Below are 24,478 nucleotides of genomic sequence, written 5' to 3' on the forward strand. Positions count from 1 at the left end.
GTGCCAGCGATCCAACAAGGCAGACCCTGTCACCATGCAGAACAAACTACTGCATGGTTGTACACAGACATTAATATTGATACATTGAAGATTTATAAACAAAAAATGTGTTTTGTTTTTTCTTTTTCATTATATTTACTCTCAATACATTCAACTTATTTCATATTATTTCTGACAATTACTTCACGTCGGGCTTTACAGGGTTAATTTTACATTCCGGAAAACAGCTAAACATTTCTCAAGTTATTGCGTTTGCTGGATTAATCAGGAAACCGGGAAGCGCTTTAAATGAATGAAAAACAAAAATGACAAATTCCCTCACAAGACAATCAATCGAGAGAAGAGACCATGTTAAATAAGGCAAAATGCATTTATTTATTTTAGAAATATGGAGAGCAGCAAAGCTCAGATCAGCTGCAGCAGGCCTCTCAGACGCCTCGGCATGCACTGCACTCAGGTTCTGTTAGATTATTGATGGATGGATTGACATTGACATGCTGAACACACCGCATACCACAAAAAACGTTCAGGAACCATGTTGGAACAGAGTAAACAATAGATGCACTTAGGAGTACTGTGATAATCAAGTGCTCACTCTAGTGGTGAAGCACAGTATAATCACGTCATGCAGCGACGCTTGCTCTACATACTGAGCTCACTTCCCACTTAAAAGAACTAAAGCTCAACTAAGCTAAAAAGACCTAGGCAGACAGAATTTATGAATATAAAAAGGTGGAGAATTACATATTGTAACAGTGATCTTCCTGTCTGCCGCCATTTAATCCTAGAAAAAAATACTTTTAACAACAGGATTCACTTTCAACTCTGACAGGCCACTACCGCAAATGCTATTTATTAAAATAACAAGAGTTAACAAAACCCATTCAACAAATACGAAAATATAAACAAGGAATAAAAACCTTGTCATTCAGGGATTTACTGATGATTGTGGCACTGTGAAAAATGATCAGAACAACAAAACTGATCTCTTAAAGCATGCTTTTAGTTAAGATTTTGCAGGAGGAAACAGAGAAAAGAAATGAACAATTACAAAAGTGATGAGTTGGAAAGTATCCCACGTCCTGAAAGTGTCCTGCGTGTGTGTGTGTGTGTGTGTGTGTGTGTGTGTGTGTGTGGGGATCATTCAACAACCAGGTCAAAACTTTCAGCTTCCTCAAACTCAGCATTCATCTTTGCAGCAAGAACGTCCAACTCTGACATCTGAAAGAACAGGGAAAAAATACAACACTAATCAAAGGTAAAGGAGGCAACCCTGTTAGAAAATATAGTATAGTCTTAAAAAGCATTCATGGAATCTTTTTATTAAACAAAAGGCTCTTTCAATTGTTAAAACGTTCTTCACGTTAAAAAAAAACAAAACACACACAACACTCTTTTAAGAAATGTTCACGGAAAAGCTCTTTTTTGGTTCTTCGTGGCATCACTGCAAAAACTCCCTTTTCAAAACATTACTTTTTTAAAAGAATTTCTAAAAGTACTTTAAAAAATGGCATTCACTCGGTTTCAGCCCGTCCGGCTTGTAGATGGGATTTAGAGAGATTCTGCATGTCAGCAGAAAATAGGTGGTCAAAATGTCAATTTAAAGCTGATAAAAACATCAAAATAATCCACACCAATCCAGTCCACCAACTAAAACATTGTGAGGTAAAAACGGGCATGTTTGCACAAACTTGTGCAAAAGCTTTTATCATGGTATTATCACGACACTGAAAATCAGTTGTTATCCTCATTATACAACATACAGCAGGTATAACACCCTATTTTTCTTATAACAAAAAATATAAACATTTAAATACATTAAAGCAAGGCACAAAAAGTATAGTCAAGTTAAACATTTGGGCAAAAGACTTAAAACATCAAGTTATCACTTTATATCATTAATGCACTAACATTATCAGTGAACAAAAGATACATTTGCTACATAAGTTATTAATCTTTGTAAAAAAAATACAACTTAGTTTATGTTAGCTGAAGTTCGTTAAAACAAGCAGTTTACAATTAATGTTTGATGTTATTAAATATTTGAATGATCCAAGATTAATGATGTTTAGAAAAATGTTTGATTGGGAGTTCGTCCGTCTGCATCTTTATCAGAAGGGCATGCACGAGGTGAATGCTGAGAGCAGTAGTAGGTGCTGATAATCGATGGACTGTGTGGATTGTGCATTATTATGATTTTTGTTTTTTTGAATAAACCGATCTGATGAAAAACCAACTCATCTACATCTTCAATGACCTGAGATCGAGTACATTTTTAGCAAATTTCCACCTTCAATATCAAGATATCCTGACTCACGCTCACCTTTATCTGTTGCACGCGCTTCCGCCTGCTCGTCTTCTTCCCCAGACACACACCTGGGATGTTTAGATCAATTTCCAGGGGGTTTGACGCGCTTTCATCAGCAGCGGAAACGTTGAAAGAACCCAGCGAGACGGACATAGAGCCCAGAGGAGCTGCTCTAGATCCCTCAGCTTTACGCATCACCTCTGGAGTCTGAAGCCTCTCAAAACCAAACAGGGTCTCTCGGTTGTTGGGAGAAGTGGAAGGCGCAGGATGGGATTTGGGGCTTTCAAAGGACTTGTCCCCTATACTCAAGCGACTGTAAGAGCGTCGTACTTTTTGGGACCAAACGGGGTCCTGCTCCGATTCTTTGGGCTCAGCGGATGGAGATGAAGGAGGCAGGATGGGCGAGAGCACAGACGTCTTGGGTATTGTCACTACAGCTGGAGACGATGTCAAGACTCGAGACAGCTTTTTCGGCACTTCAGATAATCTTTCTACATTCTCCTTGTTACTGTCAGACAGGGCCTAGAGGGACATTTTTAAATGACAACATTGTTTTTTTTTTATAGAGTCCAAAAAAGACAAAAAAAACTAAACATGAACCGTATATTGTTTGTTAGAAATACCTGAGTTTTCCTGGGTGCAATTTTCCTAACAGTGATTGACCGCTTCACAACCACAGGTGGAGCCTTAAAAGTCAAAGACATCATAATATTACACATATATTATAAAAAAAAACCATTCCAATATATATATATACTCACACACAGACACATATATATGGAGCTGCTAGCAAAATAGGTTTAATTTCATGATATGAACAATAGAAAGGTACCATTTCATGAACATTATGGCCTCACACATTACCTCTAATATCTTCAGAACACAACTGTACACAATATGCATTAACATATACAGTTTTTAGCCATAATATATCAAAGTAATTAAACAGTTTTAGATCTATACGTGATCTATTTCAGCTGTTCGGTTTTAACAGTGAGCCAAAAATAACTAAACTGCATCAATTTTGTACAGACGTGATGAGCAACACAACCTTACTTGACATCTGACAACAGAATTCAGCTTGGCTTTTCATTCAGAGCGGCGAATGCCTCTTATTTCATTCATTCCTATCACTTCAGCAAACTCACCAGAACTCTCGAGGCCAGGCTTTGGTCATTTGCAGACAGCCTGCAGGACCTCCTTCGCGGTGGACTCTTTCCACTTGACTCTGGGTACAAACAATACACTTTTATAGAAAAACACAGCCGACACCAAATAGAACATACTTTAGCGCTAAAAAGCCATTTTAGCTGTCATTTTTTATTTATTATTCTTTCGTAATTCGCTAGCATAACAGCTAACGTTATTAGCCTTGCTATCAGCCTCATGTCATATCGTGCTCACAGTAATAACACTCACTTCTGACTTCATCGCTGCTTCTCCTCGACAGTGACCGTGTGCTTTTGTTGCTCATCTTGAAGGGAATAGATCCAGAATCTGTGAACAGCCGCTGGACGGGAGATGAAGCTAACACGACGAACACACGACAAACTAACGGAGCATGTATGCTAAAAGAGCTGGGTCTTCGTTTTACTTACACTGTCCAATCCGTTATATATTCGCTTGTGTTGATTTGTATAAACCAAGTAATACAAATAATTATGTCATTCAGACGGAAACGTATACGCTCTTCTTTCAAATTCGCCCGCCTTCCCATGCAGTAGCAGGAAATGGCGGATGCAGGGGTGGAGCTAAACCGACTACTTCCGGCGTGGTACACGTGTTTTCCTTTGGGCGGCGCTTCAAGGCTCAGAGAGACAGATCTACCGCTGAAACCTATTCAAAATACAGCACTCGAAATACAGTATTTCAAAGAATTAAATGTTTTCATTAAGTATAATATATTAAAATGGAATAGCGTATAACCCGTTTCTCACTCATTCATAGTTCTCGTTTTTATTCTTTTATTATTATATTATTTATTAAAAGGGCTTGGCAATCAGGCGAATTTAGTGACAAAACTAATGTTTTAATATACTGAATCTAAATCATAAAGCCTGAGATCAGATGTAATCAGTGTTAACTTAGCAAACGAGTTATGTGATACTTTTACTTTAGTTATTCATAGGCAATAACAGGCGTATGTAATAGCAGCCTGAACACAAGACGATTTCGTATTTTATCTTATAATATAACAAACAACGATTTTAAGATGTAATAAGGAAGCTATAAATATTTTGATACGTGGTTATAATTATTTAGGAGGAAATATGATGCAATTTTCATATTGTTCACGTCAGCCTCTCTCAACTGCCAACTGCAATTTAGTTTAAATTATGTTTTTTTTTTTTATTCCACAAGAGAAAAAAAATCAAACACAGTGGATGGTTATGATTGATTGACCAGGACCACATCAAACAATTTAAAAGGTATTTGAAAACAATGTTTATTGTAACTCACTGCTTCATTTGTCAGGCAGCTTCATCGTCAAAAAAACAGCGTCCGGCTCGCACAAGAGCCAAATAGCCCTATGTTTTCCTCAGACAGCTCGGGATGCTCTTTAGGGCCAGTCACACATAATTTTTTTTAGAGCAGCACATTGGCATTAACATACAACACAACAAAGAATATTTTTTTGCACTTGAAAGATATTTCTAGACGTTTATTTTCGAAAAAAAAAAAAAGTCCCCCTTTGATATTTGTACAAATAAATGTCTCACAAACAACCTGGGAAGCGTACGCTGACTTTGAAGTAACAAAAACAGCAAGATGGCGGTTCTTTTTTTTTTTCTCTCCGTTTCTCCAATTTTCCTAACAGTCGTTCTTAAAGATAACAAACGATCGCAGCACGCTTATGTGTTCTTTGTATATAAATCTTGATATTTTCACAATTCTAGAATAACTTACTCTTTATATTAATACTTCTCTCTCGGCATCCAAACTCGTTGATATGTGAAAGGCTGCTGAGAAGTCGAGCCTCCCTTCCACCGGAGGTCAGCACTGAAGTTCAAAGATCTGAAACCTTTCGAGAATATAAGAGAACCGTGGAATCTCCACCACCGTAGAAAGAATGAACATTCACTACAAGGTTCTTCCGAAGCGAACTTAAAACCCTCTTTCCACCTAACAGTCATTCAGTGCAATAAAGGCAGGTAAAATTGCCACTGAGTAAACTACGGATGCTTGCTTTAAAGTGACTGAAAGGTTTAGGCTTATACGGTGGTAAACACACAAGTGAAAAACCACACAAACTTACAATAGTCTTTTGTGCACTGTTTGATTCAAGGCATAGTATTGCGAGGACGAATGTTGAGGGATCGCGGGGAGCAGGAACCTTAGAAAGTTTGATCGTCGTTGCAGGACTCCGTCCAATGGCCGAAGACCTCACAGATGTCACAGTAAGGTCGTTCATCGTTGGGACTGCCGTGATAGGCGGTGTGCGGCGGGGAATCTAGCATCTGGTCCTGGGTGGGACAGTCCTCCGTGTCGTGTAGGTCGAAGCAGTCACATATGTCACAGAAGAGACGTGGAGGGGGTTTCTTTTTAATCGTCGGCTCGGCGTGACTAGGCAGAAAAGACACGGGCGTGAGATTCGGTTTTCACAGTTTTGCATTTCAACATCATAAAATGATGGATGAATTGATCTAATTCCAAGCAATACATTTTATGTATTATGTATTTTATGTACATTTTCAAGTTGAATATCTGGCAACCGCGCACATGAAAGCTCGTGAAGTAAATCAGCCTGCAATAACATTTTAGTCTCGTCTTTTTCTGTCAACAAAATTTAATCTTGATAACAGATATTTCATTTAGTGAACTTATTGCTGTCTTGTCTGCATCTCGTCTTAGTCGTAAAAAAATTAAAATAAACAGTCGATAAAATTTAGGTTTGTCAGTTTTCATTAACGAAACACTACTTGGGATTAAGTAGATACTTTTCTATATTTTAATGCACACAGAATGACAATGTTGTTTGAAGAACTGATCACAATCGATACGTCTACCCAAAATCAACTAATATAAAACCCTGTAGAGTAACATTTATGTTTGAAGAATAAATGTCAAGAAATAGCGTGATTTAATAAGAAAGCACCTGTTTTGGCTGTCCATTTCCGTTGCACCGTTTCCATTGATCGCTGCTTCAGCCATCTTCTCTAATTTTGCTTTTAGGTCTTCGTTCTTCCGCTGAAGATCCACAATAACCGAGTTCAGGAATTCAACCTTACCAAAAAAAAAAAAGGAGTTAATCAGCAAGTGTTTCTAATGTGCAGTTCATAAATGTGTGATCTCGTGAACCATTTGAGAAACAAATGAAAACAAAAAAATAACAAATGAAAAACAATAAATAAAAGGGTAAATTAAAACTAAATCTAGTCTCACTTAAAGGAATAGTTCACCCAAAAATTTTAATTTCCCCCTATTTTACTCATCCGAAGCCATGCCAGGGGTATATGACTTTCTTCTTTCAGATGAACATTGTGGGAGTTTTTTAACAATTTGTCCTGGCTCTGCCAAGCTTGGTAATGCTTGTGGATAGCGACCATTATTTACAACCTCCATAATTCGGATATAAAACCTAAAACTCACCTGTCACATATTTATCACATATCATCTGAAGCAGATCAATGGGTTTCTGTAACAAAAATATTTTAAAATTATAGCATAAACGACCGGCTGACTTCTGACTCGATGTACGACGTATGATGTAAGTTGTGTCATATATTGAGTCCGAAGTCAGTTATTTACATTATAATTTTTAAATTATAAATATTTTTGTTACAAAAATCCATCGATCTGCTTCAGAAGACATGTTTTAAACCCCCGAAGGCATATAGGTTAGTTTTACAGTGCAGTACTTGCAGATATATCTGATTTACAGAGCTTCAAAATAATGGCCACTATCTACGAACATTACCAAGCTTGGATTAGCCAGGATACATTTTTAAAAACCTCTGTCTGTGTTCATCTGAAAGAAGAAAGTCATACACACCCAGGATGGCTTTGGGGTGAGTAAAATATGAGGTAAGTTTCATTTTTAGGTGTACTATTCCATTAATAAGAGTCGACTGAAAAGTAAAGAGCCCAAAATAAGTTCAAGACAAATCAAAATACGTTTCAGAGATAATGGAGTCTGGTATAGGGGGTAAACAGGAAGATGATTACCCATTGACAAAAACCTGTGAGTGAGATAAGAACATAAAAGCCCCAAGGACCAGAGTCCATCTAACATCTCCACAAATGCTGGCTGTTCTTATTTAAAGGATGCCAGGGTTTGAAGATATGATTATTATTCATAGCTTTCATGTCACGTGACCGGTTTGAAGACCTGGAGGGCAAAACACTATAGAACTGCAGCACAAGCGAGGCAATTTTTCATCTGGTTCAACGCTTAAAACACTTAAAGTGTCTTAATATATTTAAAACAGTAACTATTAAATCGCTGTATTAATGATAGCTTACACAGGAAAGATGATGTGTGAATCTTTGCACCATGTGTTTTTATTCTGGCTTTATTTGCTTCCCTGTACAAAATATACATCATCAATAATGTTCACTGAATTTCACCTGTTAATATCTGCATTTTACTACATTACTTAATGCAGTCAGTGCAGCAAATCTATGCTGGGGAATTTGTATTCCACGTTGTTGCTGGTTAACCACAAACTCGTATGAAGCAAGGGCTCCAGATTAGAGATGAAAAAATTAGGGACCAAAATGAGTGTGGTTATCCATTGTATTTTTGGAAAATATAATAGAAATATTAAAAAAAACTACTCATACATGCACTGAAATGCACGTTTTATGTCACACATGAAAACATTGTCAAACACAAATAAGCTATTGGTTGGGTGACAATGTACCTTATCTACTAACATGTACTAGATGTTCAAACAAAATGAAGATAAAATTAAGTTATGAACTATGAATCTCACAATTCAGACTTTACATGATTATAAATTATAGGCATTTTATCTGTTCCATAAAAGTCTGCGTAGGCTACCTTATTATCAGCAGTTTTTTTTTTTTACAATGCACATTAACGTCTAAGATTTTCAATAAAAATGTGCTCTAACAAAACTGGCAGACAGGCTGAAAGAAAATAGTATCTCCATAACCAATATCTCTTATGGAAAAGCAGAAACAGAGCAGTTTCCTCAGTAACCTTCGTAAACAAAGCGCTGTTTAGCAGCTGAAAAGAAGAAGTTCATTCATCCTCACATTATTTCCTAGAATTTCTCTTTCAGCACTTTAATGAGACTTAAAATATGAATCAGTAATTCTGACCAGTCTTACTATGCATTCATGGTTATGGTTATTCATATACAGTATTGTACAGTATTTTTCTGTTCAGAATTTGCTAGTGGTGATCAATAATGGCTTCTGCTAGTTGTTAAAAATATATTTCAATTTGAAGGAATTCTGTTACACATACAAATATCGGTAAATGTGTTAAAAAGCCAGGTTTAATCATGGATGATTAAAGGTTCTAACAAAAATATCCTACACATTGGAATACAAATAATTATTGCATTTAATTGTGCAACTTTTAATTAGGCAAACCTGCAGACAATTTAAACCAAAAATGTTCAGTTTGTTAAATGCCTAGAAACTCAAAAAAATAATAAATTATATAAAAAAAACCTTTTTGTTTATAAAAAGGAAAAAAAATGGTTATAGCTTAACCGATTGTTTAGGGTTATTTAAATGAACAGATTTGAGTTTTTACACTAATTGTTGGAGTTGTGTATTGACATTATGCAACTTTGACCCTTCAGTTTCAGCTTCCATCTGGTATAACACGTCTTGTTCTAGGTCATGACATGACATGGCCTCTATATAATATCTTAGACTGGTATGGGCGCCGGGAGAATCTGAAGGAATGAAGATTCTGACGCACAAAAGATATGTGGCTAGTGATAACGTATGTGACAAACATGTCTGAAGTCTTTGTTTTCCTTGTTGCTTTTACTCATCTTGCCCTGTCCTTTCCTCTATAAATAAAGTGACTTGCGATCTGAGCTTCAGAGGCAAAGGGAGGCAAAAGAGAGAAACCTGCTTTTCTCCCGCTTGCAACCGACAGCGCAATCCTTGCAAGCTAAAAATCCCAAAAACTTGTCTTGTGTTTTATTTCGCCTTGAGTTGATCCTTCCTGGTAAAGAGCCGTTCGAGTGAAATAGTCTCAACACTAATAGTGCAATCTGTTGTATATGATGTTGTAGGACAAAATACAACAATATGCCATTAAAATGATGGACATTATTATAACTTGACACTCTGCATACCTGCCGTTCAGCATTTTCCTTTGCCTCCTTCCACACTTGTAAAGCAGAATCATCTGGTTGGAACATAAAATACACAAACTGTTCATGTAAATTAAACACAAACACAACACACTTATACGTTTAAGATTTAGACCAGTTTAAGGTAAGAGTTACAGTATATAGGTATTTCTAAGCATAGTTTGATCCCGAAATGCAACAGCAGAAAACACTATGCATACATTTTTTTTAATGCAACTTTATTAATTCCTCTATGTTGTTGTGGTGTGTAGAGCTGTACCTGAGGCATCATCTCCTTTGCTGGTGATCTGAGAGTCAGCTAAACTCGTCTCCAGATTCTTCACTCGCTCCTGCAACAAAGTATTCTCACTCTTGTGAGATTTCAGATTGGACTGCAGCACCTGCGTCGAATCGCGCAGACCTGATATCTGCTTGCAAGAACCACAAAAGAAAAAAACTAAAATCAAGCAAAACCGAAATAGCGCACACACGGCCTCGTTCAAACAGACGTTACCTCATTTCTCAGAGAGTCTAATTCCTTTTCCTTCTCCGAGATCAAGGCACTCTGTGTTTGGAGGGACTGCTGAAGTGCTGCTTTCTCTTTTTCGGTTTCTTTCGTTAAAGTGCTTTCCCTGCGCAGAACACATTCACTAATGCAGCAGAGTCAAGAATGTTTGTATTAAAACAAGAAAGCAAAAACCTCTACACACGGTACAGTCAAAATTGTATTAAATTTCTCACCTCATTTTTATCTTCTTTAACTGACTATTGAGGCTGTCGCACTCCTTTTTGAACTGGATTAAGAAAGAATATTTATGCAGAAGTGAATATAAATACATTTCCAAAATACAGCCTCCGGGCCATTTTACCGTGCTTCCCAATTTATTTATTTTGGATGTTAGCATTTTCTCAAACTGAGATAGTAACATCTACTCAAATATCCCACGAAAGTGTTACATAAGCGGCCACCCTACCTCATTTCTCAGAGAGTCTAATTCTTTGTCCTTTTCTGAGATCAAGGCACTCTGTGTTTGGAGAGACTGCTGAAGTGCTGATTTCTCCTTTTCTGATTCGCTTGTTAAAGTGCTTTCCCTGCGCAGGAGACAGATTGCAGGATGCGTGCATTATGCTTTCGTTCATTTGGGATTGCAGGTTTAGCACAACTACAGCTAGCTGAAATATTCAAACTTAATGCATTTTTTGTTGTTCCTTACCTCGTTTTCATCTCCTTCAATTGATCATTAAGGTTGTCACACTCCTTTTTGAGCTGTAGGGTGAGGGTGAAACAAATTTACCTCTCAGATCGATGCATTAATCATCACAAGATTGCATGTTTTGGCAAAAAAAATTGAAATTGCACAACATAGATCAGTTTCTTTCTTTAGCATTTAAAAATGACTGCTTTCGAATTTTTTAACAGGAATGAATTTAGCGTGAAGATCTAGATACTGGGTTATCATACATTTAGCAGAATGTTACTGTCTTTGTGGCTGTTGGCAAGGTCCACGGTTAGCTTCTCCTTCTCATTTTTCAGAGCCTCGACTGCCTGGGCTTTTTCGACAGCAGCTTGTTTCAGCTCCTCACTGAAGCACACGACAAGCGTTTATTCAAACAACATGGAGAGATTAAAAAAATAAAAAATAAATAAAAATCACAATGGATTCCCTTTCCACTTCTTAAAACAATTAATAATATGTAAATAAATCTCATACTACAGGTTTGATGACAGCAATTTACTTTACAATTTACTTGTGGGTGTCACAAAGGCATTATATAGTATATAGTACTAAAAAGGGGAGCATGTAAATATCAAGAGTTAATTTGCAAAAGCCAGCAACCGATTTTATTTTATTTTTTCAGAAATTTTTTTCAATTGCAGATTTCAAGTTATATCAATCAAACTGCAGTTAGGTTGTTTTGATTAAATAATAATAGCCTAAAGCTGCAGTCCATGAGCTTTGCCTCTTTGTGGTATCTACATTTGAGAACCTGGTATCACAGATCCTTGGGCAGTTCTATCCTCCGCAAAAGCAGATAAAGCCACCTTTCATGTTTTAGAGTAAAAATGAACATCTTTGTAAAGTCTTCAGTTGACAATGTAGATGCCTGTAGTTGTTGTTGTGATTATAGTTTATATGGATATGACAACATGCGATACAGTGGGCTTTTCCTTCACCATTGTAACACGCTGCTTTTACAAACTTCTGTGAAAACGTTTCAGCTTTCATCTTTTTAGGCATTAAGAACATCTCACAGGTTCATCAAGTTCATCGAAATTATCCATCCTCAATCACTTTTAGTCAGCTCTGATGAAACTCCTCTCCTTCTCAAAGTGAAGACATGCTTTTTTTTGTAAGTGCGTTTATCATTTTTTGCAAATTCATTCTTCATATATACATACACCCACATTTCAAAGTACACATTCAAAAGGATAGTTCACCCAGAAATGAAAATTCGGTCATCTTTAACTCATTTTGAAGAATGTGGTTAATACTGGTAGCCACTGACTTCCACAGTATGGAAGAAAATACTACGCAAGTTAATGGGGGTCCAGAAACTGTTTGGTTATCCAACATTCCTCAAAATATCTTGAGTGTGTGTGTGTGTCTGAGAGAGAGTTCAAGGACGAGAGGGGGAATAAATGATGACATTTTTATTACAGGGTGAACTATACCTTTAAGTTTTCCTTCCCTAGTATTACACATGGTTGAAGTACATAGTAAATTAAATATCATTAGGAGATCGAGACAAGATTTTAAACTGAGTGGAAGTATATCATGAATATAAAATCTAATACAAAAAAGAAATTACTTAAATTTCACAAAACAAAGAATAGCAATGTGGGAGAACGGCTGAAGACACTCACATCTCTTTACTGAGGCTGCTGATCTTCTGACTGTCAGAACTCAGGTTCTCTTGATACTCTGAGCTCTGCTGCTTCAAAGCATCCAGCTACGACAAATACAGAGAAAACCATTTAGAAACATCTCCTGATAGTCTAAATATATACACGTTATAGGACAAGGACCACCTGAAGGGGGCACTAAAAAATATGTTAAATTCTGCAACGCATCTAACAAGAGATCTGCTAGCTCCTGTTTTTAGGTAACAGACACAAAGACAAAATATAACTACATTTAGGATTAGTATGCACTTATATCACATTAGTCACATGTAACCATGTATATTGGTTAAGTTTTGTGCTATACCTTCAGTACAGTATGTAGTATACAGTCAAAATGTAATTGATTGTCTTTTTATTCTAAGTGATTATAAAGTTATTTGTCCATTATCCATAACTGCTTAATTATTTATTTTTTAGCTGTTACCTCATTCCTCAGAGAGTCTAATTCTTTGTCCTTTTCTGAGATCAAGGCACTCTGTGTTTGAAGAGACTGCTGAAGTGCTGATTTCTCCTTTTCTGATTCACTTTTGAAAGTGCTTTCCCTGCGCAGGAGACAGATTGCAGGATAAGTGCATTCTGCATGCAAAGAACTCATTTAACTTAAGTCATCATTTATTCGCCGTCAAGCCGCGCACTTTAGTGGAATGTTCACACTGCTGCTTTCTATGAAGTAAAAAGCATTTCAAATGACATATTCCTGCACCAACCGAATAACTGGAGATGAACAGGAATGCCACCGCATAACTTCTGAAGACACGATAGGCCAATTTTTGGGATACATTTAAAATCTTCTCTTTATACTCTCGTTGTATGGGAAAAAAGCAACTTGAACATTCTCCTAAGCATCTCTTTTTTGGTTCCACAGAAGAAAAAAATGTTTGTTATGAGGGGAGAGTAGATGGTGACACTATTCCTATATAATTTGAGGTTGTGGTAGGCCAATAACAGCATGGAACTAAAACTCAGACCTAAGTCTGTAAGACCAGGTTACTTACATACACACACACACACACACATACACATACATATACACATACATATACATATACATACATATACACATACATATACATATATATACACACATATATATATATACACATACATATACATATATATACACATACATATACATATATATACACATATATATATATATATATATATATATATATATATATATATATATATGTATAAAAAGCATTAATAAATTGTTATAGTAAAGATCAGTTATTAAGCACCATCACTGTCTGTACTGCCATCTTCATGATTTTGTAACAAATTCTCCACTGTACATACATTTCTTTTTTGTAAAAGTTAATTACCTCCTTTTCACCTCCTTCAGTTGGTCGTTGAGACTGTCACACTCCTTTTTGAACTGCATTAAAGTAACAGTCAAGAGAATTCAGGATATTAACAGAAAACAACACATAAATGAGAAAAAGATAATATTCAAATAAATAAAAAGTTCACTAGTTTAAGCAGCTGGATTTTGAGTACTTTCTGGTGTAAAATAAAACGGCAAAATATTAGACATTTTGCTGAACATACATTTAGCAGAATGTTACTGTCTTTATGGCTGCTGGCAAGATCCAGGGTTAGCTTTTCCTTATCGTTTTTCAGAGCCTCGACTGCCCGGGCTTTTTCAGTGTCTGCTTCTTTCAACTCCTCACTGTAATACACAAAATTATTATTTATGTTTATCAGTGCCTCTTTCCACTCTTTTAAACTGCAGAAGAACCACTGTTTTACCTTTTACTGTTTACTTTTATTGTGCGTTCGCAATTTTTTTTTTTTTTTTTGCGTCTGTGTCAATACCCTCAATTAATATTTACTATAACGATAGCCAAAAAATATGAGGAGAAAAAAAAAAAAAACGACAACAGATGCTGTTTTAACTGTGTCAATTATTTGTAACATGCTTGTTAACCGGCAGTTATTAAATCTCAGAAATGAACACTTTATCCCAACCCTAATAATAATTTGAATGAATAAACCATAGAATACAGAACTGCATCGTATACACTCACATCTCTTTACTGAGGCTGCTGATCTTCTGACTGTCAGAATTCAGGTTCTCTTGATACTCTGAGTTCTGCTGCTTCAAAGCATCCAGCTACGACAAGCAAAGAAAAAACAATGAGCAGCCTGAAGAAGACACTAGTAAATAGAAATTGTTCTACAGATATCTGAGAAGAAATAGCCTATATGCAGGATTTAAAAAGAAATGTGCATTAATTTGCATTTACACAAATTATTTAAAATGACCCAAACTGTACATTTGTATAAATTGTGACCAACTTTCCCAGGAAGCAAAATGTACAGTTCTTCCTCTCAGTGAACAGTACTTTAAGGATAGGTACAACGCATTTCTTTTTTTTTGTAGCGCTACACACTCGTCTGCTAAGCTTCCATTTTGTAATAAATACATTACTAATGTACTTCTCAATGCAATGACATTTAAAAAAAAAAAAAAAAAAAAACTAAAATAAAAAATAAAATTAACAGTAAACCTGTTTAATGAAAATTATTTTTTACCCCCAAAAATATTAAGCAGATTTTACAGGGCTATAAAATGTAATTTTTGTTAAACCTTTAACAAACTGTTGTTAGGTTTCATGATTTCAATTGATTACAGCTGCTTTTTGATTAACAAAATGTAATTTAACCGTTAAAAGGGAATCCAGAAATTTGGTAAATCTTGATACCAAAAACTAGAAATCTCAGATATAACAAGACTCTTCATCCCTTTTGTCCTCATTATGACAAAGGTGTAAAAAGCAACCTTGGAATAACTGTTCCCTAACCTCAGCATGCATTTACCTTGCTATGCATTTCTTGAATTGAGTTCTTGTGCTGCGTCACCAGAGCCTCAGCCTCAGACTTGTCTTTCTGAAGTTGTTGGTTCTCCTCGGTCAGTCTCTGCACTGCGGCCTGTGCAGTCTGTTCTGCTTTCTCTGAGATCTAGGTGGAAATTAACAGAAGGGCTAGAGTCTGAGATCACTCATTTGATTCTAATCAAGCATCAGGAGACATCAAGGAATAGTTTAGATGTTTTTAATTCAAATGGCTTTTATAATCTGTCAATTGATACTACTAATCATAACTAATCGTTTGACAAAATGAACCCCACACTCGTTCACAACTGAAGTCTTACTGTAGCTTTTTCTTTGAAGGTCTTCAACTCCTCAATCTGTTTTCTCAGCTCCAGGCTTTCATTTTGAGACACTTGAAGCTCCTGTTGCACTTTTTCAAACTTGCCGTTTAGTTCCTGCATTTCTTTTGTATGCTTTTCCGCAGCATCTGCGAGAGCTTTCTCTCCCGAAGAAAGCAAGTCTTTGGCTTTAGCCTGATTGTCCTCAGCACCTTTCTCCTGAGATGGCAATGGGGAAATGTCAATTTTCAAGTCGTAGAAAAGTGCACTTGATAAGCAGAACGTAAAGGAGGGGAAATTACCACAACTGGTAGAAAGGTTTGAATCAATTCAAATTGGATCAGAAATTTTAATAAATGTTAGAAGTGGGATAGTTAATCAAACTATGAAAATTTTGGACTTTGGTTAATCTTTGAAACAATACATATAAAGATATTTTAATGAAATCAGATAGGTTTGTAATGGCACTTTTCCACTGCATGGCACAGTACGGTTCATTTTGGGGGGTTTTCCACTGGGAAACGGTACCCCCCGGTTGGCCGGAGAGAATCACTTTGAACTAGCATGAGACAAACACAGAACCACTAGATTTAAATCAGCACAGCCATTCGCGATCATTTAGAACGAGAGCATCTTCTTTTAACAACCAAAAATGTAGTACAGATGTTCCTCCCATTGACAGCTGGGCAGCGGATCGAGCGAGACCTTTGATGGGATGAAAGCGTTTTCCAGGAGTCACGGCATTAGAGGTGGCGTGACTGTAACGACACGCGGTACTATACTGCAGTGGAAACACAAACTGAACAAAGCTTTGCCGAGCGGAGTCGAGCTGTACCACACAGTGGAAAAGCACCATTAGACAACTTAAAATGACTTTAAAAAGCTAAATCTGTCCAACACATCAAGTAATCGCATCTCTTTAAAAGACTAGGAGTAAACTGCTTGATTCATATGGATTCATTTTACCTTTGGGATCTTCTAAATTTTGATTACCTGGACCTTTAAATTCTCAGGTTTCATTAAAAAATTCTTACTTTGAGTTTTGAAGATGAACCGTGTGATTGGAACGACATGCGGGTGAAGAAATTCTGATCATTTGAATTTCTGGGTGAACTATCCATTAAAATCATTACACATTAAACTCCATAATCAGACAGTGTTGGGAACAAGAAGTATGTGACGGGTGAAGTTCAACAGTTCTCACCAAAAGCTTGATCCTCTCCTGCAGGCTGGAAAGCTCTGCTTGGTGTCTCTTCTCAAGGCTTTGGGCCTCATTCTCAGCCTGGACTTGCGCATGAGACTGTTTCTCCTCAGCCAGAGCTGCCTTCTCCCTCTCCTCTTCAAGCTGGTTCTGAAGTTCGTCTAGTCTCCTGAAATTAGACAGGATTTTAGAATCCGTTATTGATTTACAAGATTACATTTTTCTCTACTAAAATATAAGGCCCGAGAAACTAAATCAATCCAATACGTAAACCGAGGTAAGTATTTATTTTTACTTTCTGCATGGTTTTGTTTTTAGGCATTTTAATCAAGCATATTAAAGCAGACCTTTCTTTCTGCTTGATATCCTCATTCAGCTTTGTTATCAGAGTAGAACTGTCTCCCGAAGACTTTGTCATGTCCATAATGTCATTCTCAAGTTTAGTCTTGTCTTTGGTCAGCAGCACTATCCTTTCTTCGTTTGCTTTCAAATTTCTCTGTAAACCTTAAGATGGAATAACATGCCAATCATACATAATAACATTCGAATTAGTCTGTAATTCACTGATTTATATTTCATTGATGAGCTTGGTACTGACCAGCACACTGACTCTTCATATCCTTTAATTCAGCAGAGAGGGATGTGCATTTTTCCTCTTTATTCCTGAGCTCATCACATAACTCTGAAATAGGCAGAAAATCAGTCAGTTTAATAGGCTCTAAAAATATTACATATTTCTAGTCAGAACTGTGTAGTATGTGCACACACGTACCTTGATTAGTCTGAGCAGATTTGGCTTGATCGTTAGATGTTTTTTCAAGATTCTGTTTCTAGAAAATTAAGAATGTCAATGAGGATTATGGCTGAAACCTGGCTTGTATTTGCTTTCTTATTTTGTTGTGTTGTGCATCAGAGGATCTTGAGCTTCACCCCACCATCATCCCTGACACTAAATGATACCTCTTCACACTCACTTACCAGCTCACTAACTTCTTGCTCCAGAGAGATCTTTTCCTGCAACAGGCCATTCAGCTCTTGCTGTTTAGCCTCTAGTACAGAGTTTAACCCAGTGGCCTAAAGCAAGGGTGTAGCACCATAATGGAGGGAAATGACAGGGGGAAAAACATGAGGAATACCGCACACATTCATACCATGCCAGTCATACGCATTGGAACTTAAATGTGAAGGACTAAAACATCATGGAAAATAAAATCTCAGAACACTCGTAAATACAATGTTACCATGAATGTATAGGGCTACATGATATGGAGAAGAAAAAAAAAAACAATTTGCAAAAAAGTTTGTAATTGTATATGAAAAAGGCAATAAAACTACATTAATTATAAGAATTATTACTACCAAATAACAAAATTGAAAATGCCAAAAAAATAAATGTTCTTCATTTACAAAAGGTTTTTCATTTACAACATTAAAATTACAATACTAATATTTCTGGCTGTTTTAATTTCAATCCAACTTTTCATTTGAGTTCATTCTGAAACACGGCACATATATTTACTTAAATCACAGCTGACAATTTCACAATTGCAATACTGAATTTTTTTTTTTTCAATAAATCATGCAGCCCTATTATGCAGAAAGCACAAATGACATGATAAGACAATTGCAAACAATAGGAATGAATAACAATGAATGACTGAATGAATGAATGACCTGCAGTTTTAACTGTAAAATCATTGTCATGGAAAACCACTGATTTAAAATTTTGCACATTGCGCCGTCAATGTGTCCGATGAGATTTGACAAAATGATTCCTGTCTGTTTCTTATATGAAGCTATCATATGGCTTCAGAACAGCTGAAATGATTCTGGAATTCTTTTATAAAAGGCTTTTGTCACTAAGCTCCAGTTTCCATGCATTTATGTTGAGTAGAAAATGGCAACTTAGACATTTAATAAAATTAATTTTGTGTGTTTTGTAATTGCTAACCTAACTATTATTTCATCACAAAATGTCTTGGAAAATCTAAAAATAAAAGGAGTTTGCACTCCAAAGAACATAGCATTTGTGCCAAGTCTTTGGCAACTGCTGTCGATTCTTCATTATCAGCCTTTTTTAGATTCCTTTTTACGCAGGTTCTACATAAAATTGGATATTAAGGCCTACCTTTTCTTCCTGAGATCTGGATTGGCTTTTTGCCTCCTCTATTTGGGTCAATAACCTTTGCATCTCTTGGTTCCCTTGACTTTGCTGTGACTGCAGAGTCTGAAGGGCTGTTTTTTGCTCCATAGCTTCTTGTGACTTTTCATGCAACTGCTGACCTAACTTATCTCCTGTGTCCTCTAGCTCTTTTACCCTGAGCTCAGCACTGTGAAGTTTTCCCAAGACCTCCTCCATCTCCACCAGGTGCTGCTCCTCTACCTTCTCCAAATTGGTGCGTAGCGTTTCTACGAGCCGTTCTTTCTCTTCGGTGACCTTCAGGAGCTGTGCCTTGTGCTCTTTGGCTTCACCCGTCCACCCCACGGTTTCAGAAGCATGTCTGTTAGCAAGGTCTTCGAGATCCAGTTTTTGTTTCAATTTCAACTGTTCCAGAGCATTGTGTACATCCAGCAGCTCAGATTTGCTTGCCTCATGCGAGGTTTTGAGCTCCTCCAAGGCTTGCAGGTGTGAGGCCTCGACTGATGCTAGTTTAGCACACCACTCCTCGATGATATTTGAATTCTCCTCCTTTGATTTTGCCAACTGACCTAAAAGCTGCTCGTTATCCTTCGATAAGCGACCTGAGGATGACTGGAGCTGTGACAGAGATTCACCGTGTTCTTTTTCTCGAGTCGCAAGAATCTGACGCAAGGAAGACAGCTCTGCTTGGTGACTGTCACTTTGAGCGACCAGCTGTTTACGGAGGGAACAGAGTTCCTCCTGGAGTATTGCCATGGTGGAGTCAGTAACCCCATCCTGACCTGATAAAGCTTCCAGTGACTTATGAAGTGAAGCTACCTCCTTGTCTCTTAACGAAAGATCCCGCTCCAACTCCAGTATACGGGACTTCTCAGAGACTGTGGCCACCTAAAAGAAAAAAAAAGGTCTTTTATTTAACTGGTGTATGTGTGCTACATGGATAAGTGAGAAGTAATTTGAAGGTATGGATATGGTCATCTTTTCAGGTTAAAGTGGATCATTTTAAATATCTTTTTATAGAAATGTAGTTCATTTCAATATAGGAGCAGTGTTACCTAAGCCAAGTTTAAAAAAAGCCTGAGACATATTTTGGAGGATTATTTTCACTTTACTAGAAAGTGAACTACCACCAACCTCAAAACTGATCTAACTGGGTTCCCACACTTAAATAGATTATCATGATCTTGTCCGTAAATTGTTCATAGAAACTGTTGGGCAGCCAGTTTGTTTGTTTAAAGAGTTCGTTCACCCCAAAATGAAAATTACGTCATTAATTACTCACTCATGTCGTTCCAAATCCGTAATTCATTCATCTTTGAAAGACAAATTAAGATATTTTTGATGATATCTGACGTGGCTTAACTTGTGGTTTTGTGACACTACAAAATTTTTTATTTTTTTTTTTTGCACAAAGTAAACAAAAATAACAGTTTACTCTCTCGAGTTACATCTTCCACAATTTTAAGGAGTATCACATCGCACACTTTCCCTAGACATCAACAACGTTTATTACATTCATCGCAGCATTACTAAATGTCACTGTTTCACACTGATATAATTACCTGGGAACATTTCATTTGTGTGTGTGCGCTGTCTATGAAAGGTCAGAAAACACTCTGATTTCATTCAAAATATCTTAATTTGTGTTTTTGTGTTACGAGTTTGGAACTACATAAGGGTGAGTAATTAATGACAGATGAGGGTGAATTTGGGGTGAATTAAACCTTTAATCAGATTTAAATTTTAATAAAATTCAACCCTCTGCTTTACACAACCTTTCCCTAACAGACTGTGAGCGCTGATCTTGTTGACTGACAGTGTATGCTTGACTCGAAGTCAATTTAAAAAAAAAAAAAAAGAATCGTGATTTACAGCGAAGTCCTTTTGAACCTGGTGAAAAAAAAAGTACATCACCCATGATGTTCTAAAGAAAATGAAATTATTTTGTAATAAACATAAAAATATATTTTGTCTATATACACAGAAGTGGCCTGATGAAAAACACAAGTAAGCAGTAATGATACAATGCAAGAACTAAAAACAACTACTTGTTGTCTTTTAAACTCTAGCAGAGGAATATCCTCTCAAGACTTCAGTTTTGGCCACTGCATATACATATAAATTCATTTTTAATTAATTGTATTTCATAATACTTTGTTGAAGCCATTAAGCACACTGTCTTTACCTTTGTCTTTAAGATTTTTAAATACTTTTGCGCTTCAAATAAAAGTTAAAACATGTAAAGTTATCCTTCACTTTATAGCTGGTGGTTTTGTTCATAGCTTAAAACGCTTTAAAAAAAAAAAAAAAAAAAAAAAAAAAACACGTTTTAAAATCCCTATAAAAAACAATGAATGTAAAAAAGGCTTGCAGAACCAACCAATATACTCTAATATATATAAAGCCTTTATTTCCTATAGAACGTCCTAAGTTTTTATGGATTTTCTATAGGACTGAGGGTTCTCTATGACTGTGGGAACCCTGTTAAAAAACACATTCGTGTTCTTCTACACCTATATGTATATTAAGGCACCACAATGATATTACAGCAATTAGAAATTTAGTGTGTTAGTAATCATTCCTCAAATTTGTTATTAATTAGAATAATTGAACAACATGCAGTGAAGACCCCTTTACTGATGCCCTGACACAAAAAAAAAAAAAAAAAAAAAAATAGCTGGGGCATTGTATCATGTCTTCAGTGATCCTTGACCCACAGCCCAGGTGAAGATCCATTACCCTAGAGTCTTCTAACTCCCTCTGAAGTTTGTCAGCTTTGGTCTTTTCAAAGAGAAGACTCTGTTCAAGCTCCTTAAGAAGGGCATGCTCCAGCTGCGTCTGCGTCTGTTAGTACAGAAAGGGGAGAGGAAGAAACACAACCAGTGCCACCATCACATGCCAGCCTGATGCAGAAAGACGAGGGGGTGAGGAGGACAGTTGTGGAAATGTAACGCGGAAAATAAGGAGCAGGAAGATGTTGTGATGAATGCAAGTCAAATCAATGCCACAGCTGAGAAAAGTGTGAAGAAATATTGGAACGGAATATCGGTCGATGCTTATAGACATGCTGATGATGGCCAAACAAAACAAAACGGCAGACATTGCCAAACGCCATGCAGCATTAAAGTGAATGGGGTTAGGAACAGTAACAAAAACAGTACTTTGACCACAACAAAGAGAATGGGAATACTGAAGTTTGTGTAGATCTTCATGTAGGTTAGTGACTTGTTACAGCATTACAGATTAATTATGTGTTACCCTACCGAATAAAAAAATCCAAAAATATTTAAAGTCATGCTGTACATCGTGCGGGCTGGATGACCAACTTGACAAACGATCTTGAAGGTCGATAATGTAGTATCTGTTTTACACGGAAATTCACTTGTAAAACTACTGGCCTTGTTGACTTAGTATTGCTACGACTAAGCAAGTATTTAAAGCATCTCCACAAGAATTCATTGTCTAGGTTGCTGATTTGCATGTTTTATAACCTAAAATCATTAGCCAGCACTTTCATGAATTTGAATGGATGAAAATAACATGAGTTATTTTTGAAGTAGGTCGAGACATGAAAACAACTCAAATGTGCGATAATGAAGGCTGAAAACGATCAGTGAACCTATCAAGAGCGCTCGATTCATGAACAGGACAAGAGAACACAACACCAGAAAATATGAACTAACAGAAATATTACGGCACTTTCAATTTTCATTTAGCAGATGATTCATTCGGATATATTGAACTCAAAGTAGTGTGACTAAGTCGTGTGTAATATTTGAAAATGCTTATGTTTCAAGTTCTGCTTAATGGATACATAGTAACGTCATAGTTTGGTCAACAAAACACTAGCAGACCTTGCTCAATGTGGTAAAACTGGATCTTTATTTGGCTCAAAATTGAAATGAGGGAGTAGTAAATGTGAATATGATGCCACAACCCTGCTGCAGGACAGCACCCATCCTGCAGACTTCTGCTCCACACCTGCCTGTAATTATTAGTTATGCTGAACGCCTTGATGATCTGGTTCAGGTGTGTTTGACTAGGCTTGGAGCTGAATTCTGCAGAGGAGCAGCTCTCCAGGAGCAGCGTTGAAGGCTCCTTTCTTAGGGCTTCCGTTTTAAACAAGCAAGATGTAAATAACAGACACGGATAACATTGAAAATGTGAAAAATATACAATGTACTCATATACCTGCAGCTTTGAAGTCTGTGTTAGCGGTCAATCTGTGCTATTTAGAACCTCTATTGGTCAAGAATCTAGCCGTGTAAATTCAGTGAATGGATCGAAGTCTAGTGTGACCACAACTATGAGCCTGAATGTTATATCAGAACAAAACTTTTCAAATACCTCCAAATCCCCTTTGGTAATGCAAGCTTCCTCCACCCGAAACTGCAGGTCCTCCACCCTCCTGTTTGAGACAATAAAACTTTATCATTGTCAGTAATTACTTTCATTTTACATTCTTATTCCTTCATCAGCTGTGTTGTAAGAATCCTATTTTATATGTATTTATATTTTTTATTTGCCAGGCATGAGGCATAGAAATACACACACACACATATATACACATGTATTAATAATGTAATAAATATAGAAACTATAACTTAACTTAAAAGCGAGTACATGTCAGCTGTAAGTAACTCTAAAATGGATGTAAATGCTATTTTATGAAATTGCCAGAAAGAGAGAATTCAGAAATGCTGTTAAGAAAAATGCAAGCCCCCTCTGAACTCTTCATATGCCCCTGCATCAACAATATCTATATTAATTATCAGTGACCACTGTGTCCACTAGCTCTAAGGTTAATTATATGTCTTTTTTTAAACCGTTTCAGACGCTTTAATACGAAATCTTAAATCGATTTATTAATACTACACCTCTTCTCCTCCTCCAGCTGGTTGAGCAGTTCCACCTTCTCTCTGTCCGCAGCCTCCACAAGCGCTCGCAGCTGGTCCATTTTGGCATCAACCTCCAACACATACTACATAAACCATTCAAACCAATTACATTCACATAATTCACTTAAACCTATTAACTTGCATTAAAAATGTACTGAACTGATTAAATGAATAGCTTATTGCGCTAATAATATATAATATTTTACCCCTATCCCTTAAAAATCTCTTTCAAGAGGAATAGATAGGTGAAGGGGTATAAAATAAAAAGATGATTTTGCCTTACCGTCATCCACAATTACCCTGAGAAATATCTAGAGATATAGGTATAACATTATGGAAGTGCTGCTGTATTAGTAAATTCTGTAATCAATCCCATGCCAGTATATAAAGGCAGCACACTGATAGATAAAAGTGTATGACGTTCATGAATTAATTTTACAGCCACTACTTCTGAAACAGAAAGAAGGGGAAGAAAGGCTTTTATTAGAACCTCAGAGCTTTAGCACTGACGTAAATGAGCACTCGTTCTTCCTCATCATTAGCTTATAAAGGCTATAATACTTTTCATATGCTATAAAAGTGGAGTTTT

The 24,478-nt window shown here is 36.6% G+C and overlaps 2 protein-coding genes across 8 annotated transcripts in view; both read right to left on the reverse strand.

The window, feature by feature from the left end:
• Positions 1-351: 351 nt before the first annotated feature.
• cdca5 (cell division cycle associated 5) lies at positions 352-4,069 on the reverse strand. The gene is made up of 5 exons (XM_043238366.1): positions 3,728-4,069; positions 3,457-3,536; positions 2,932-2,994; positions 2,324-2,830; positions 352-1,221 (listed from the first exon to the last, which is right to left on the reverse strand). Exons 1-5 carry the CDS (start codon positions 3,780-3,782, stop codon positions 1,141-1,143), a joined length of 786 nt encoding a protein of 261 aa, XP_043094301.1. The 5' UTR covers positions 3,783-4,069; the 3' UTR covers positions 352-1,140.
• A 660-nt stretch (positions 4,070-4,729) lies between these two features.
• The window catches only part of clip1a (CAP-GLY domain containing linker protein 1a), a 30,551-nt gene continuing 10,802 nt past the window's right edge, over positions 4,730-24,478 (reverse strand). Inside the window, exons 7-31 of one of the 7 annotated variants that reach the window (XM_043239154.1) lie at positions 23,869-23,972; positions 23,339-23,399; positions 21,731-21,835; positions 18,980-19,879; positions 17,830-17,925; positions 17,624-17,681; positions 17,450-17,533; positions 17,199-17,355; positions 16,855-17,020; positions 15,654-15,869; positions 15,320-15,460; positions 14,527-14,612; positions 14,048-14,168; positions 13,822-13,874; positions 12,921-13,038; positions 12,458-12,543; positions 11,054-11,174; positions 10,806-10,858; positions 10,566-10,683; positions 10,333-10,385; positions 10,106-10,223; positions 9,872-10,019; positions 9,595-9,647; positions 6,405-6,532; positions 4,730-5,872 (exon numbers count right to left, since the gene is read on the reverse strand). In XM_043239154.1, coding sequence (XP_043095089.1) covers positions 5,644-5,872; positions 6,405-6,532; positions 9,595-9,647; positions 9,872-10,019; positions 10,106-10,223; positions 10,333-10,385; positions 10,566-10,683; positions 10,806-10,858; positions 11,054-11,174; positions 12,458-12,543; positions 12,921-13,038; positions 13,822-13,874; positions 14,048-14,168; positions 14,527-14,612; positions 15,320-15,460; positions 15,654-15,869; positions 16,855-17,020; positions 17,199-17,355; positions 17,450-17,533; positions 17,624-17,681; positions 17,830-17,925; positions 18,980-19,879; positions 21,731-21,835; positions 23,339-23,399; positions 23,869-23,972 — 3,573 coding nt within the window. In that variant the 3' untranslated portion in view covers positions 4,730-5,643. Of the gene's footprint in view, positions 5,873-6,404; positions 6,533-9,594; positions 9,648-9,871; positions 10,020-10,105; positions 10,242-10,332; positions 10,386-10,565; positions 10,684-10,805; positions 10,859-11,053; positions 11,175-12,457; positions 12,544-12,920; positions 13,039-13,821; positions 13,875-14,047; positions 14,169-14,526; positions 14,613-15,319; positions 15,461-15,653; positions 15,870-16,854; positions 17,021-17,198; positions 17,356-17,449; positions 17,534-17,623; positions 17,682-17,829; positions 17,926-18,979; positions 19,880-21,730; positions 21,836-23,338; positions 23,400-23,868; positions 23,973-24,478 lie in introns of all 7 variants that reach the window. The other 6 variants (XM_043239152.1, XM_043239155.1, XM_043239157.1 and 3 more) reach the window with 6 other exon arrangements.

The sequence above is a fragment of the Puntigrus tetrazona genome, chromosome 5 (assembly GCF_018831695.1).
Source record: "Puntigrus tetrazona isolate hp1 chromosome 5, ASM1883169v1, whole genome shotgun sequence".
NCBI classification, from domain to species: Eukaryota; Metazoa; Chordata; class Actinopteri; order Cypriniformes; family Cyprinidae; genus Puntigrus; species Puntigrus tetrazona.

What these genes read in the sequence shown, in the direction of transcription:
- cdca5 (XM_043238366.1), bottom strand. Translation starts at nt 3,782, where the DNA reads ATGAGCAACAAAAGCACACGGTCACTGTCGAGGAGAAGCAGCGATGAA. An exon ending in AAGCAGCGATGAAGTCAGAA is followed by an intron (nt 3,537 to 3,727) that starts GTGAGTGTTATT and finishes GTTTGTACCCAG; the next exon opens with AGTCAAGTGGAAAGAGTCCA. An exon ending in TTGCACCCAGGAAAACTCAG is followed by an intron (nt 2,831 to 2,931) that starts GTATTTCTAACA and finishes ATGTCCCTCTAG; the next exon opens with GCCCTGTCTGACAGTAACAA.